Source organism: Chiloscyllium punctatum, chromosome 25 (assembly GCF_047496795.1).
Source record: "Chiloscyllium punctatum isolate Juve2018m chromosome 25, sChiPun1.3, whole genome shotgun sequence".
NCBI classification, from domain to species: Eukaryota; Metazoa; Chordata; class Chondrichthyes; order Orectolobiformes; family Hemiscylliidae; genus Chiloscyllium; species Chiloscyllium punctatum.
In genome coordinates, this window is record NC_092763.1 from 42,893,846 (window position 1) to 42,912,152 (window position 18,307).

General features: G+C 37.6%; 1 protein-coding gene across 1 annotated transcript in view; it reads left to right on the forward strand.

Moving 5' to 3' along the window:
• Positions 1-18,307, forward strand: part of frmpd3 (FERM and PDZ domain containing 3) — a 533,212-nt gene that overhangs the window by 491,338 nt on the left and 23,567 nt on the right. The window contains exons 15-16 of the mRNA XM_072595141.1: positions 334-469; positions 15,142-16,098. Of these exons, the coding sequence (XP_072451242.1) occupies positions 334-469; positions 15,142-16,098 (1,093 nt within the window). The remainder of the gene's footprint in view (positions 1-333; positions 470-15,141; positions 16,099-18,307) is intronic.

The following is an 18,307-nucleotide window of genomic DNA, read 5'->3' on the forward strand; positions in this document are numbered from 1 at the left end:
ATCCATTGTACAACTTCTGTTGATGCCTGGTTTCAAGTTCCATCTGCTCCAGATGTAATAATTATCTCCGAACAGGTTGGTTCAGAAATATTTAGGATCTCTACTCCCGCACCCCTGGGTTAATTGAACATGGTCAAGACCAGTAATTAAATCTCAGACTTTACTGATTAACACAACTCAATACCACTTAGTGTAGTGCAATTATGTATGCAACACTCAGAGGCTACTTGAAAGACTTTCTGATGCTGTGCTGGCAACAGGGCCATTTTTATTAAGTCCATCCTAATCATTCCTGACAACTTGCAACATTAATCTTGATGCTTTCTTTTTCAGCCTATCGTGTTGCTAATGGAATCAACTGAAGCTGTAAACTTCGCTTGTTTGATAGCAGGTTATTACCGGTTATTCATTGATGCAAAGAAGATGATATTCTGTAGTGCCAAAGTTCAACCACAAGTGAATAAGGCAGGTATGGTTGGTACATTAAAAGTTTCAATCCTGAAATTACTTTACAGACTATAGTCACATTAATGATAAAGTTTACATTAACATGATTTCTGTGGTTACTTATCACAATGATTGGAATAAATGAAACTAATTGATCCAAACACTGCCCTCTTAAATGCAAATGTAATCAAACAATCTGAGATTTCCCCTTTATTTATCTATTTGATTTAATTGTTCTATAAGAACACTTACACTTGCAAATATTTAAATCATTCTATTGTCAACCAAGTAGAGGCTTGCAATACTTGTAGCTGTTTACTCATCAATCCATGCTCTCAAGAACGCTGAAGACAGTTGAGCAGCCTATCCTGACACAATATAAATGTAATATGTTTACAAAGATTAGACCATTAATATATCTAGGTCTGAAGCAGTCAGGTCATCCAAATTATGAGTGCGTACACCACATCATACAAGATAACAGATCCTCCAATGACTCTGATCTATACTGTCAACACTTTTGTACTGTACAAGTGTGACAGTGTTAAGCGACAATACAATGTAGTCAGAAGGTAGATGTGGTAAAGTGAAAGAGCCATCACCCCAAAGATGAATCCCATTCCTCTGAAGCATTTAATAGTTTTTGAAGAGTTAATATTGGAGTTTACATTAAGTCCCACCCAATCTAATGACATCATACAGTTCTGTGTTGAGTATAGATAAGCCAAGTTCTCGATGGAATCCCAATGGAAACAAATGTGTCATCATTGTCCCGTGATAGTTTTAGTGATGATATGCGAATAAGCAACCAATTAAGTGATTCATAGCTTTTAACTTTTTGTTAAAGCTTAGATCAGGAGGATTAACTGAAGCACTTTACATCAACTATTAGCTGGTTGTAGTTGGTTCCACAGCTACATACACACGGTGGCAGTGGTGGCATCATTGTTTAAATACAGCTTGGTAACAATTTTGGAAAATCTGTTGGACCCAGGAGAAAAAGGTGCCAGAGGGCAAATGCATTTACAGTTTTACACACTTTACTGCTTTAAAAATACTCAGTCAGCAGTTGCAAAGGCTTAAGCAAATGAGCAAGCAGCAGAACACATGATGATGAAAAGATAAATGTTTTAGACTGCATTAAACTTCTCCAACCAGATGTCTTATATTCTTGAGAGCAGAAAAGAGAACATTAGCTTAAAATCCTAATGGTGACAGATGTGTCGTCATTATTTTATAGACTTAGCTATTATGTCCTATTAGCCAATCTAAATTGTACCTGTTTTATCATGCAGTAAACCACATCTTGGTAAGACAAGTACCTCTTTTCATTAACACTTACTAGTGGTTCATCTTCTATCACTGTTAACCAAATAGGCTGTTAACCCAAAAGAGAAAAGAAGATTGAGTTAGTTTCAGTGATGGTGGCCATAAAACAATCATGGATTGCCTTAATCATGAATGAAAGGTAATAGTAGGCCCTCTTATGGTGCAGTGATCATCTCCACTTGAACCGAGAGACCTAGGTTCCAGGCCCACCTGGTCCAGAGATATGTAATAGCACCTCTGAACAGGTTGATTAGGAAAAATAGATGAAAGGTGGTAATGATATCACTAGACTAGTCATCCAGAATCTCAAGCTTGATTTGTTGAGTACATGAGTTTGCACCCCACCACAACAGATACTGAAATTTTAATTAAATTAAGAAAAATAGAAAAGAGGATTGTTGCGGTTACATCTGCACTTGGCTCTCTATTGAGAGGGAACATGTGGTATGCAACAGCATGGTACAGGCCTGAGAGATTGTTGAGCACCACTGGGGATGGGTGCATCATCACTCCAGATAATGTTACTTTGGTTCAATAAGTTGCCGTTCATTTTTTAAAAGTTCCTGTTAACTGTTTGATTATATTTTTTGTTCCATCAGGGCCTGTCTAATCATTTATTGTTTGAAAAGAAGGCTGAAAGAGCCTTTATGGTGCATTGTTGTGTCCCTACCAGGAGACTCAGGTTCCGGTCCCTTCTGTTTCAGACTGTGTAATAACATCACTGAACAGGTCAATTAAAAAATATCTAACATGATAGAATTAGCGACTATGACCTTCAGGTTGGCAGTTCAATACCAATGATACCACTGTCCTGTGTCTGGCTATTGAGGTGCTTTAGCTCATTTAGGGTGCCAAATGTCGCTGCTCTGAGTGCCATCTTACAGGGGTTGAGTGCTGGTCATATACACGTTGGTGACCTCCGTGCTGTGGTACCAGCTTGTGCTTTTGACCTGCACCCCAGTTTTGTACCGAAAGTCCAGAGTGTGTGGGGTAACACCTCCTGGGACAAAAAAATCACTGGGTCATTGCAGAGGGTCTGATCAGAGGCTGATGTTCATCTGCACCGAGATGACAAAGTTCCATTTTCACACACTGCAGCATTAACTTTACATCAAACGTCCTCCCACATTGTGAGTCCTGGTGATGGATTTCTTCCACCAGATACTCAACTGCAATTACGGTATACATATCTTACGTATACACTGTGAGGTTCTGCAGGTATCCCTCAGGACACTGCCTGTCTTTTACAAGTATCTGATCAAGGTTTGACACATGGTTGATTTCTACTGCTGGGATTGGTGTACAGGAATCCATACCTTCAACATCAGAGGTTCAAGTGATGGCACAGTCCAGAATGTACTGGCTGGTCGAGGCCTGGGCTTGATGTTATCACAGAGGTAACAAAAATAGCAACGGGAGGATGTCTTGCTCATGGCCAATATCATTCTTTACCTGAAAATGGTGGTGCTCAGATCAGACATCTGGCATTGGTGGAAGACATTCAGGTGTGTGGTGTTCTTTCTCCTGTGCATATGGAATTCCTCATTGGCTTCAGATTCCAAAAACTCCTGCAACCTAAGTTATCCCGGCTCAGTGGGTTCTCCTGTATGGGCTGCCACTGTATACCATTCACATCTTCTCCTTTGCCTTGCCTTCATATTCTATTTTGTCATTGGGCAGTGGGTATCCCCAGCAGAGGGCATTCTATGTGAGAGTTCTCCTGCTTTCCATCAGGGACCTTGGGTGGAGGGTGTTGCATGCAATAGTCTCAGGTACCATATATTAAGATGGTTCACAGATTCCTAACCGAGCTGTTTATTTTGCAGTGCTGTGGAATCTGTGGACCATGTGTATGTTGCCTGTGGGAGACAATACACTCACTTCAATTATTTGAAATATCCTTTGTTACTTTATTTACACTTCAGCCCCCATGCTTCTGATCTTTGGCATCCAGTGCAGTGGACAGACAAAGGTGGATTTCCTTGTGGATCTGCTTCTGGCTTTACCTGAAGTTGCCATCACTTGGTCCAGGCAGCAGGCCATGGAGGGACTGACAGTTCCAGAATGCATTTCTCTCTTCCATAGCTACTTTCAAGCCCATCTGTCCTTGGAGACAGAGAATGCAGTGTCCACCAATGGCCTCAAAATTTTCAGAGGGAAGTGGCCACCACAGGGGACAATGTGCAAATTTCCCTATCCAGCTCCATTTTAATTTAATTCCCTTCCTATCTCCCTACCTTTCCTCACTTTTGTTGAAGGGGCTGTGCTTGGTTTTTATTATTAGAAGCATGGGTGATTTAGTGGTGGGGTATAAGTAAAGAAAAGTAACTAGATTTGGTGGTTACAAGAAATATTCAGAGGTACATAAAAATATGTCTAGATAAAACGAAGAAAACTAGAGGATTATTCATAGCTACATCTGCACTTGTGTCTATTGAGAGAGAGCATGTGGTGTCCACTAGCACAAAAGAGGCCGTTAGAGACCAGTGGGCACTGCAGGCCTGAGGTGCATCCCTTTTTTACATGTTTCTGTTAACCGTTTGATTGCATTTTTGTTATCGTGCCCCACTGGGGACTGTCTAATCATTTGTTGTCCTAAAAGAGGATTGAAAGGGCTCTAGTGGTGGCAGTGGTTGTGTCCCTATCTCTGAGTAGAAGGCCTGAGTTCCAGCCCCACCTGTTTCAGAGGTATCAGTATATCTCTGAAAAGGTTGATATAGGAACTATCTAGAAAAGAGGATTAGTGGCAGGAGTGTACCAAAATTATGAGTTGGTAATGGTTGGTTCCTCAATATATACAACACATGGCTCTTTTAATTATTAATATTTGTTTGTTGTGATGAACTTTGTGACACAATGGGTAGCATCTTGCCTCGAATTCAATACACTAACTGTAAGTCCCATCACTCGCTGGACTTGATGGCAAGGAAGGTGCATTCATAATGGAATGACACAGGGTGATTATCAACCAGCAAATTCTTCCCAACACTTATCAATGACAGGTGGTAAGAACTGGAGAGATTCCTGGTACACCTTGTGTTGGAAAGAAAGTTGGAGCCTCTACTATCTGAATCCATAGCTTTAGATTATAACAAGTCTGTGCAAAGTGCTTGCTACTACAGCAACCTGGACTCACTGAGGGAACTGGAACACACCAAATTATTGTTATCTTAGAAACCTGGCTTGGTGGCATTTTGGATTGACATCTGGGGTCAATGGTCATAGAAAAATGTTGCTTCATGTTTTCATTTTCCTGTCTCTGGTATTATCTTCTATTCTCTTTCAAAGAGAATGCTTCATACTCTGGTAAGCTTTCAACAGTTGCTCAGTTTATAGCAAATGCACCTCGAAGCATGTAGTCCACTCTGGAACCTTCAACACAAAATCTAAACTGACAATCGAATGCCATACTGAGAGGGTGGTGTACTGTTTGAGATGCTGTTTTTCAATTAAGTGTTAAACCAAGCCTGGATTGCCCTTTCAGATGAATGCAAAAGATCAAATGGCACTATTTTGAAGGAGAGCAGTTCTGCTTCATGTCATGTCCAATGTTTATCACTCAATCCGCATCACTAAAACAGATTACGTGACAAAGAGCACATTGCTGTTTATAGCACCATGTTGTCCAAACATTGGCTACTCTGTATATTACCCAAGTACAATGACTACTTGTAAAAAATACTTCATTGGCTATTAAGTACTTTCAATGTGTTGACATCATGAGTGATATAAATATAGATACTTCATTCATTTATTTCCACTATTAATAAGGTGCAGTGAGTATAAGAATGTCATGTAACTGCAATATATTCACAAATTACAGTTTGAAGCTAACCAACTTAGAGGACTATTCTAACTCCACCAGTATGCCACTGCCCATATTCCCAAAACATAAAATTTGTAACTCTGACCCCATTTTCTATCCATATTTACAAACCTGTAACCTTAAGATGTTAACACTGCTTCACAAGCATTTGCATTTAGTTAGTTTTTGAGGAAACAGTTTTGGTGAGACAGTTAAATTCAGTTTTTGGAAGAGAAAGGTAGTATTCCAAAAGATTCTGCTAAGATCTTAGCATTTGACTGCTTCACATCTCCCGTCCCTCGAGAAAATATTGAATCAAGCTTTGGAAAAATTCCAGCCATCAGCCACTCACTGATATGTCTTGCAAAGTGGCTATTCTTTCAGTGAGCCTGACACTGAATATTGTCAGGCTACTTCACAGTTGGGTGCTTCACAGCTGAGCCTAGCCCTGTGCTCATTGCTATTCACACATGCACCCTTCCAACAGGGAACACAGAATATTGGCCAAGCTGAATATTCCTGGCTGATTTTTTTCTTCTCTAGCCAAATATACTGTCTTGCCATAGTCCTGCTAACCCCATCACAATATCAATCAGCAGTTGAACCACAAACTTTGTTCTTTGTAAGATGTTGTATTACATGGGCTAGTGCATTTAACTCTGGCAAACGTTTTTTTCCCTTAATTTTTCATGCAAGTGATAACGTATTATTTAGCTGTCGCAACCTGTGATGGAATAAAGCAATTTCTGCATTGATCTATTCATTACATATACTTTATTGCAAATCTTAAATAACATTTCCTCTCAACATCTTGCATGTTACATTTGTGCGTAGGAAAGTGTAATTGCAACATAGTGTACATGTTTTGACAGGTGTAGAGTTGCTCAAGCAGGTTGACCATGCAGCTCATAAATTTGGAATCTCACTATTGTTCAACCAAAACATGGAATGGCACAAATGGGTACCTATTCTCAACAGATATTCAAATCAAGGCTCACTTCCAACAGTTGCATTTCAATCAAAGATAGACCTCTCTTTGATACAGACATAGGAAAGAAAATCTTCTGCTGGTTTCCATCTTTTGCCTTCCCTCAACTAATGAATCAGTAATCCTTCAAAATGAACATCATTTGGAAGTCACATTGAGGGTAACAAGGGGAAAAAAAAGAACTCTGGAAGGAGGACTTCACGATCCATTACCAGGAGTGACTCAATAGCACTACTACTGAGCAAACTCTGAAGTATATATCTGCTGCAATGGATCTGCAGTGGAACCAACAAAGAGAAAAGGCTGAGTTGATCTGAGCTTCACTGCCATAGGTGCCTCTGCCCATGACAATATTAGTGAGAATTGCAGAGTCCTTGTGGAGACCAAGTCCCATCTTCACAATTTGAAAACTATCCATGTTGTGAAACCATTGGTTTCTCTCTTTACAGATGCAGCTGTTCATAGAGTATTTCCATATTTCTGATTTTTGATCAAGGAAATTAGTTTACTTTTCCTCATTGTTCTCTCCCACTAGAAATTTAGTGCTGCTTAACAAAAATACTAGACAAAAAGCTCTTCACTCAAGAATGTTCCCATGGAGTGTGGATGGAGATGGCACTTTACAATCAGCATGGATTTTCTGGTTAGAAAGTAGATGCACGAGTGGTTAAAAATATCCAGAAAAATTACCTCCCGATGTTCTCTTTCTGCAGTTTTCAACTGAATCTTTCTTCTGAGCCATGGGAGTTTCCCTTCAAGTTGCTACGAAAATTCAAAATCTAGAAACTGCAAAATAATCCTAACCTAACACAGAAACAACATCAGCATCTGCCCTGTTTTCACCAATATACCTGCACTGGGCCAGTGAAAGGGAGATAAGTTAGTTCCATTCAGCAAATCTCAGCTTGTTATAAAGTCTTTTGATGCCATTTGTGCTTTACTATATTTTTGACCATGTAATATACAGATCATTGCATTCAATTGAATCAAGTTATCTTGAAATTTATTTACAACACTAATAATATACAAGGATACAATAAGAGATTTATATACAGCTTGGATTTTGCACGTAGAAATTACTGTACATTTCACACAGTTGACTCCATTACACAGAGAGAGTGACCGAAGATGAGGCAAGAATTTTTATACTAGAACATTAGATGTTGTGATGTCATGTAACTCTCTTAAGTACACACTCCAGTCTAGTCTGGGAGCTATGCCATGAAACAACACTTATGGAGAAGGATATGTATAAGGATGCATATTCCTAATTGTCACTATACATTCAGATTGCACTTTCGTGGACATACAACATGACCAGATCTGTTCCTTATGATGATGACATGTTAAAGTAGTTTCACTCTGTGACATGCTCTGTTGCTGCAAATGGAGATGGATGGATTTTGCCTGGCACAATATCTTCAGTATCTAAGTAGTGATCCTATGTGGTAGGTAGTTGATGATATGCAGTTTAAATATGTTGTCTATTTCTTCACAAGTCTTGACCATTTCTTGACAAAGTCATATGATCTAAGCTGGATGCAATGATCTAATAGCTTTCTGTAAATCAGTTTGTTTATGTGAAATGTGTCTGCTTTGTGCTGCTTCTGGGTTGAATGATTGTCTCTATGTTCTTGAACTATTTTTTCCCTTCTTTCCAACAAAGCATTGTACACATATGGCTGTGTAGTGAGAGTCAAAAAAGGGCTATGCAGATCTGTTTCCCAAACGGAAGTGTTGCTGGATATAGTAAGCTATTGCCTAAAGGGGTAGCACAGACTTAACAACTATCCAAAAATGTTAGCAAGTCACTTTATATTTGATGATAATAGATTCTTTGGTCTGAACAGTGTATCCTGCAAGACCACTCTATTGAGAGTAATGAGAAGAAGAGGCGATATGTTGAACATTCCATTTCTTGCATGTGTTTTGGAAGTACTCACTGGTGTACTGTGTGTCACTGTCAGACATAATTTGTTGAGGTACACCACAATATTGAATATGGCAGTCAATGTTTCAACAACTGTTATACTACTGGTATTTTTGATTCACAACACTAAAGGGAACTTAGTGAAGTAGTCAGTCACCAGAATGTAATTGTATCCTTGAACATGTTAAAACATGCACCATGATTCAGAATGCTGTGCAGATGGGGAGGTTCTCTTGATGGTTGAGGTTGATGGAATTGACATATTTCTCACAGCTTGATAAGTTCAGCAATTGCTTTATTAATGCTGGACCAATATTTGAAGTCATGCACGAGTCTCTTGGTTTTTGTTGGCACCCATATCACCTATGGTCCAGCAGGTCCCAGCATTAGGTTAACAGGAATATGAATTGTTTGCTCTTGAAGATTACATTTTTGAACAGTTATTAGCTTGTCTCTCAATGACCAGAATTAAAATACCAACTTGGGGTTCTTTTGGATGCCTTCAGGCTGATAGTGGCCTTTTTTGACCTGTTGCACCTGGTGATTATCCACCTTGCTTGCTGCTGCTCTGCATGGTTGTAACAAATATGTAAGAGATTGATGTTAACCTTTGGAATCTTTGGTGTTGCACCTGATGGATTTATAATAATGTGGAGATCCATGCATGTCAGTAGAGTAATGATTAAAGGTGTTAGAGAATCAACCATGCAAAGGGTTTCACAATGATCCATATTGGCATTTAAGATAGACAGTACAAATGCACAGGACTCAGATGCTTGAAATAGTTAACTTATTTTGTGTAGATTGCATTGCATCGTGTTAGTTTCCTGAGTACATCTTATGTAAGATCCAGAAGCATTTCATAAGCTAGCATTGGTGAAATCACATTCTGTATCTTTGTATCAATATCTACAAATTGGTTGATTGTTTTATCTGGCTATGGTCAATATGACATGAACTCCAACCTGTGTATTGTGGAGTTGACTCTGTTCAAGTTGACTCAGTGAAATCTGAAAAGAAATTATCAATATCTTTGCAGTTATCATTGGAAATACCAGAGGATTTTATTCATCTGAACCCTCTGGTGCCCAAATCGAGAACAAGTTTGATTGCCTGTTGTTCTTTGACAGTTATCTTGTGTTTCAGAAAGTAAGGATTGATTCTTTGCTTAAGTAACTGAAGTTCTTGCAGAATGTGACTATCTGACAGTCATGGTTAGATGCTTGCTTTCAATCATTCTTTTGTTTAGCTTTATGCTGTCTAAAATACGGTGTAAGAATCTGTCTCGTTGTGTAGAGCTTTTGTATATTTTTTGTTGGCTTATGAGGATATTTTTATATTACATTACTGTCCCTTTAAAAATTATAGAGTTTTAGAGGCAGGTTTTGCCTGTAAATAGTGTTTGCACCAAAACAAAAGGAGAGATGACAATAATGTGGACTTTTTAAAAACTTTATGCAAATTTGGAAAAAGAAAATGGCAGACTAGCCTAATGTTTGAACACAGGTAAGCCTTATTAATGTAAGTATTTTTTTCATACTTATATGCTGTATTTTCTTCTAGAAGCACTTTAGAGCTGTCCTCTTAGGACCATTTAAAATTCCCTTTTTTAAAAATTGGATCAGCAGTTTCTTCCCTTTGTTTTTATTTGGAAAAGGATAGAGAGAAAGGCAGAGAGTTTACAGTGCTTCTGTACAGTTTGTCAATGTAACTTCAGCTCTGAATTTAAACAAATTGATGGCTGACTGTTAGGGAAAAAAACTTTCATAACTACCACTCTGCTATCACCTTTTCAGGCTTTAGTATCCTTTACTGCCACAAAATCGCTTTCACAACCAGCTTTTAGAGCCCATTTGCTGCTACCATAATGCTATTTGTGGTTTATTAACTATTAATAAAATATACTACAGATAGTTGTTCTGCTGAGTCAGATATCTTGAAGATTATTTGAAACATTAGCTACTTACAAAGCTACAATATCACAGTTTGTATCCTTGCATACTGTTGTTACTGTGCACCACATACATATAACTGACAGATTACACACACACCATTATGTAGAGAGAGGGACTGAAGATGAAGCTGGTGCCTTTATACCAGAAACTCACATGTTGTGATGTCATGCAATTGTCTTAAATTTACAGGCCATCCTAGTATAGAATCTTTGCCATTATATATCTTCTACCAAGAAGGATAGGAAATTCTGAATCATGTGACAATTATAACTGCAAAGATACTCATAATTGTCTGAATGTATGAGTGATACAACATCCAGAGATTCACAAATTGTCTTCCAAATGAAAGAGCAACTTTTTAAAATTAAGTTTCAGTTGCAAAACTCTATTCTAACAAGTTTAATTGTTTACTTTAAACGAACAACAACTTGACCTGTCACTACTCTGGGTTAAAATCATATAACTGTAGAAAGGATTGCAACAATTATTTATTTCCGATATATCTAACAATATGCTTCCACACACATTCCTTTTCTCTTTTTCCAAACAGTTCTAATTGATATATTTACAAAGCAAGCTACCTATAATAAATGTTACAGTCAGTGATTTGCAGGCTCATTACCCAATATTAACTTTAATCATAGATTTTAAAAGGCAGATGATTTTAGTTTAATGTATTTTGAGTGATTAAATTGGTTTTCTTTTATTCAGTCAATAAAAACAAAGTAGAAAAATTTACAAATTACAGGTTAGGTATATAAATATTTGAGTCAGACTGAGGTGAATCCCAATGTTTTAAGAACAGTTCATCTGCATTCTATGTAGATGATTCAAGTTGTTTTAAGTAGTTGACTGTAATAAAGTGCATTTTATAATGATTTCTTGGTATTAATATAATTATGTTTCAATCAATAACTTGATAGTGTTGTCAATTATCTACAAGTCAACAATCTCAAATTAGCTACACAACTTTGTATTAAAAGACATGAAAAGGAATAAAACACTAGATCGCTTAAAGCTCTCTGAAAAGTTTCTTATTTCAGCAAGGCATCTTCAAAATTTTGAAGACTTTATAGCTATAAAAAGGTGAGCCTTAATGAGCAAAATAATCTGATATTGTAATTCCTTAGCTAAAGTGTGGTCAACGTTCAGATTCAAGAATATCATCTAACAGACGTTTCATCCCCTGTCTAGGTGACATCCTCAGTGCTTGGGAGCCTCCTGTGAAGTGCTTCTGTGATCTTTCCTCCAGCACAGAAGCGCTTCACAGGAGGCTCCCAAGCACTGAGGATGTCACCTAGACAGGGGACGAAACGTCTGCAACACAAATTCCCAGCTCGGTGAATAGAACCACAACAACGAGCACCCGAGCTACAAATCTTCTCACAAACTTTGAATATCATCTGACAGTTAACACATAACATGATAGTTCATTGGCATTTGGCATGAGGTTTGTTTCAAATTTTACCCCGACATTAACAAGTTTCTCCTTTATTTGGAATAAGCAACTCAAGCTGTCAAAATGAGTCAAGAGTCATTTTTTTTCATTAGTTGACCATCCTTGCCATCAGCATCAAACTATAACTCAATGCCACCCCATAGTCATCCAACGTAATATTATACTTCTGGATTAAAAATGCATGAGAGAGCTCTTTGGCTTTCCAGTCAATCTGGTTACTACATTAATTTGAACTCATTCAATTTATTTGCAATTCCAAGTTCTTGCAATTAATGTTCTTAGGCATTGGGGGTGAAGTGGAAGATCGTGATAAAAGATGTGAGAAGATTGGCAGAACATCTAATTCTTCTGTTAATAACATGATTCCCAATCCAGACGTCTCCTCCCGTAGAAGACCAGTCAACTAATCAATTCTCTGAAAATGTCTTACCCTATACTCTCTCTGATGCTAGCCCAGATCATGATAAACGAATATTCTCTTAATATTCTTGATGGTGATATTTAAACAGTATTAAATCATGACTAGGGTTTCCACGAAAATGCAAATATTGTAGAGAATCAAGGAAAAATATTAAAATGTTTGGCAATCATACACAAAACTGGTTTAACCACAAAGTATTGATTGAAACTGAAATTAACTGTAACAATGATTACAGGTATAGTATTAGACAATGATGTGTATGATGATTTTTAACTATATGTATTGTACCTGCAAATTTTATATGGCCATTGAAGTAAAGTATTTATCTAATTTCTGTCATGAATGGCTTCATTACCATTAATTTCAATTTCTCAAATCCACATTGAATTTATAAGAATGCTGAAGTTTTTAAACCTATTTACATTCAGTCACTTGTGCTGTTTTTCTTTAATTTTGTAGGTCTTGCTTCTTTAACTTAATCATGCAGCAAATATTTGGAAATGAGCCATTGATGGTTGATAAATTATTCACAGAAATATTGTGCAGACATCCATATTTATTGCAGTTCAGAATTATATATTAATATAATACAAAATGAAGTGAGTTTGCTACACATATTTCATACTTATCAATATGAACTTGTAATGCCTTCATATGCATTTGTATGCTATACACATGGGTGTTTACAAATGTTGTAAAACTGCCATTCCATTACTTTTAGCCTGAAGGCATTGCTGAGGTTTGGTTCAGGTTTACCTTCTGATAATGGTGAAATATGTCATGTAATACTTGGAAATATTGGGTATGCATAGGTGGATATATTAAGGGACATTTTTAAATTAAACATGTAGTATTAGTATTCCTCCTTAATTATGTTGCTTCTTAATCCAGCTATGTATATTAAGAAAATGCACATCACCCTCAGTAGAACATTTCACCATTAAAAAATGACATAAACTGCAAACCCAGAGTTTTGTAGAAATCTACGTCCAGTGGACAAAACCCCAAAATGCGTAGGATTTAATCCAGAATGTTATGCTATGTATTGTACCCCTTGGCATTGACCTTACCAACATTGGCAGTGTAATGGAAGAACAACTCATTTGCATGGAGCCAACATGCACCCAAAATGCAATAGGCTCAATTAGTCACTTGCCTTCCACCCATTGCCTAAAACTTTCATTTGAAAGAGAGGTTTTACAACTCAATCCAATTCCATATTTCACCATTTTTTTGGCTTCCAATGTATAAAATATAATAGTTTCTGAAAAGAAATTGTCCTTTTTTGTTTATAAGACCATAAGACATAGGAGTGGAAGCAAAGGCGTTTGGCCCATCAAGTCCATTCCGCCATTTAATCATGGCTGATGGACATTTCAATTAACCGGATTCTCCCCATAGCCCTTAATTCCTTGCGAGATCAAGAATTTATCAATCTCTGCCTTGAAGACACCCAACGTCTCAGCCTCCACTGCACTCCGTGGCAATGAATTCCATAGGCCCACCACTCTCTGGCTGAAGAAATGTCTTCTCATTTCCATTCTAAGTTGACCCACCTAATTTTAAGGCTGTGCCCATGAGTCCTAGTCTCCCCACCTAAAGGAAACAACTTCCTAGCATCCACCCTTTCTAAGCCATGGACTATCTTATAAGTTTCTATTAGATCTCCTCTCAACCTTCTAAACTCTACTGAATACAAATCCCAGGATCCTCAGCTGTTCATTGTATGTTAGGCCTACCATTCCAGGGATCATCCATGTGAATCTCCGCTGGACACGCTCCAGTGCCAATATGTCCTTCCTGAGGTGTGGGGCCCAAAATTGGACACAGTATTCTAATTGAGGCCTAACCAGAGTTTTACAAAGTCTCAGAAGTATGTCACTGCTTTTACATTCCAACCCTCTTGAGATAAATTACAGCATTACATTCGCTTTCTTAATCACAGACTCAACCTTAAAATCAACATTTAGAGAATCCTGGACTAGCACTCCCAGATCCCTTTGTACTTTCGCTTTACAAATTTTAGATTAGATTAGATTACTTGCAGTGTGGAAACAGGCCCTTAGCCCAACAAGTCCACACCAACCCGCCGAAGCGCAACCCACCCATATCCCTACATTTACCCCTTCACCTAACACTATGGGCAATTTAGCATGGCCAATTCACCTGACCTGCACATCTTTGAACTGTGGGAGGAAACTGGAGCACCCGGAGAAAACCCACGCAGACACGGGGAGAATGTGCAAACTCCACACAGTCACCATTTTAAAAATAAATCATATCTGTATTCTTGTATCTAGGTCACTTCCCTCTTCTGGACATGCCTTTCCCCTTGACAGAGCCAACTTCAACTCCACTGAAAGCCAGTACACATATTGTATCAATCTGTAGTCTAAAACCAAGATCTTAATGATGCTGTGAAGCAGGAACCCCACACTAGTCCTGTGCCTTTTAACCATAGGGCCTAACAAAGGAGAGTGAAAACTTCATGGGCTGGGATTTCCCAGCTAAGGTGAGGACCAGGGGTAAGGCTAGGACATGAATACATTTATTCAGGTCTTAGCACTTTTTGAAATACTTCCACTGATCTCCTGTCAATATTATGACAGGAATACAGTGAAGTTGCCATGGAAAGTCATTCAATTGATTTCTACTGCTTACCTGCTCAAATTCTGCTAGGTGGAATAGGGATTAAATTCTCCTCTTCTTCTTTCTCAAATAGAAGGATATATCAAATATTTTTCAAACAGTCAAGGAAAGCAGAATTTATTATTGAAGATTATGATATTTTTCCTTTTCATTAACAGAACACAGAAATATACAAAACATTCTGCAACCAGAATGGGCTATTTCGTCATCAGGTCCTGTACTAAAAACCGAGGGAAGAGGTATGAGTTGTCCTCACAAACTCTCACACAACAATGAGTCTCAGACTCCATGCAATCTGATGGTAAGCACCCCAGAGTCCAATCTGTTAAGATTTCACATTTTACAAATGCAAGAAAAAAGAAAAGAACTTGAAAATCAAATCGATATTAATGAAAACCTCATCTTCTTTGAGGAGTCAAGGCCAAGAACAAAGTCTGACCCTACGCCGAAAACTTCGAAAACTGGACAAAGCAACTTCGACAAGAATGGTTCTGGGTTTCAAGGATTTCTGAGCAGGGGGAGAGCTAATACATTAGACAGCCAGATGAAAATGGCAATTGCTTACGCCACTGATCGCCATAATTGTATGTGTCCAAAAATCCCAATGCAACTATCCAAATTGAATAGTGCTAAGATCGTTCCCATAGTTATCACAGAAAATGATGACCTGCTTTGTGATGCTTGTAAGGTCAAAATGAAAAGTAATGTTATTCCCAAAGGAAGCAGTACAGAGAAATGTTTAAACTCTTGCAATTACCGGGATGACATTGTCGACCTGACAACTCTCCCTCTGCCAGGAAGTGATGAGGAACAAGATGGAGATGAATGCCATTTTCTACTTCCTACATTGGCTGCTCCTCCACCAGGTTTCAGGGATAATAGTTCAGATGAAGATGACTCTAAGCGAAGGACCAGTCAAAGTCCCATATCCAGTCAACAGCCATGTGAAATACGCTTCAATGACATCCCAGTATCACGAATCGATGGTGTTCAAACAAGGACTGTCAGACATCGAGCCCAGGAACTGGATGATGCTCTGGTTTCTACACTACAAGCCCTGGAAGCTTTAGCTGCAGCTGAAGAGTGTCCTCGTAGTCAACCACAAGAAGGTTCAGGTAACACAACTATCAGATTTTGGTTGAATTTCAAAGCTTTCAAGTTTCAAAATTGAATTTCATTCAGATTACAATTTACTGTTTAACAATATGTTTAACAAGATTGGCAATAAGTAATCAAACTCTTCTCATACTTGGTCAAGCATCAGCTTCATCACACCAAGCTATTACTGTGTTTTAGGATTTAGTTATAAACATTCTCACAAAATGTATTTGCAAGTGACATTCACAAGGAAAATCAAAGTTGAGGGAGAGTATTTTCTTTAAAAGTATCCTCTTTTCCCATCTGAGACAATAACCATGAATTCCTTTACGACTGAAAAAATAGCAGTGTTACCACTAGCACAGTTGGGATTCTCCCCTAAGTAGGACATTCTGGTGAAATATATTACAGGGAGCATTTTCATTAACAAACCTTGTTTCACATAGTGGAAGCTGCAACTTCAAATGGCTTCAGATGCAGTGAAGTTTGCATGATCCCAGGAAACAACGCTGCAAGCATTATTTGGCATCTGGGTCTTAATGGCATTTAAATAGTATAATTTTTCAGTATAATTCATCACATCATCATAACATCATTTGTTTTGCAAAACCTTCCACTGAATTTGTTAATAGTTTATATGGAAGTCTTTTTGACTGCAGCTTTGTTTCTTTCATCTGTAAATTACAGAATTTTTCTGATATTCTTCAATACTATCTGTCGAGGTTTCCTTGAATCTGGTGTTGAGCTTCTGCATGTTAGCTTTCTTCTGAAACAATTGTGGTTAACGTTATATAGAATGAAAGCATCTTTTGCTTAGTGAGATATAGTAATGTTGTGTAATTAGAAGTTAAATGATGGGTACATTTTGATGCCTGCAGAGGAATACAAGATATAGAATCTGGATAGACCATATAGCCTGACTGGTCCGCACCTCCATTCAAAACAATTATGGTTAACCTTGGCCTTCAATACCAATTTCCCATCCATTCTCCATATCCCTTGATTCCTTGAGAGATCATGCATCTGGCTAACAAAAGGTCGAAACACATTCAAAGTTGGAGTATTCACAGCTCTCCAGAGTAGGAAATTCTGAAGAATCCCAAACTTTTAAATGAAATAATTTCTCATCATTTCAATCCTAAATGATGAGTCTCTTATGCTAAGACTCTGCCCTTCTGCTTTAGGCACCCTGACCAAGCAGAAACAATCACTTAGCACCACATAATCAATCCCTTTCACAATCTTGTGTATGCCAATAAGATTGCCATTTATTCTTCTAAATTCCAGAGAATATAAACACAATTTACTCAAGCTTTCAGAATAGCGCAACCCTTTCACTCAAGGACAAATGTAATGAACCTTTGCTAACTATTGTACTATCTTTAATATGGAGACAAAAGCTGTATGCAGTACTCCAAATGTGGTCTCAACAAAACCCTGCACAGTTGAAGCATTTGTTCCTTGTTTATTCCTTAGGATCATTTATTCCTGTGCTCCAATTAACTTGCAATTAAAGGCTGGAATGGATTGCATTGGATGTACTAAAATGAACTCTTAAATATAGAGCTAATTCAGAATAATCTGGAGAATGCACCTACTAACTGAGGGGCCAACTTTTAAAAAAAATTGTAGAAATAGCATGTTACAAGCTATTCTAGCTGGACATTCACATTTTCAGAAGACGATGAAAGAACAAAGTAAATATTGGAAAGTTAGATATATTGATGAAGGTCTACTGTTCATAATTAATATTGTGAAACAATAATCATACAGAAAGCTAGACCATTACTATTCAGAGGGTCAAACAAGCATTAATAGTCATTGCTCTGCCAATGAACACAAAGTCAATCATTATAGAACTGTGAATTAGTCATTTAAGAAATTTGTGAAGCTTGAAGAAAAATGCTACATTGAAGAATGAAAATTATTATGTCGAAAACACAGCTTACTTGTACACTTTTACAATTTTGTACCAGCTACTCTTTGAACTGTAGTACATGATCAGTGCTGAAAGCAGATGTGTTCCCTTACAATAAATGAATTAACATTTACTTCCCAATCTCTACTTAAATGTTAGCGTTAACTGAGAATTGTAATATTATACAATAATCTTAAAACATTATTTCCAGTCTTCATGGAAGATAGATTGAAAAATATATGACCAAGGAAAGGCACTAGGTAGACTAACATGAAATAGATGAATGAATAAACAGAATTTTAATAATG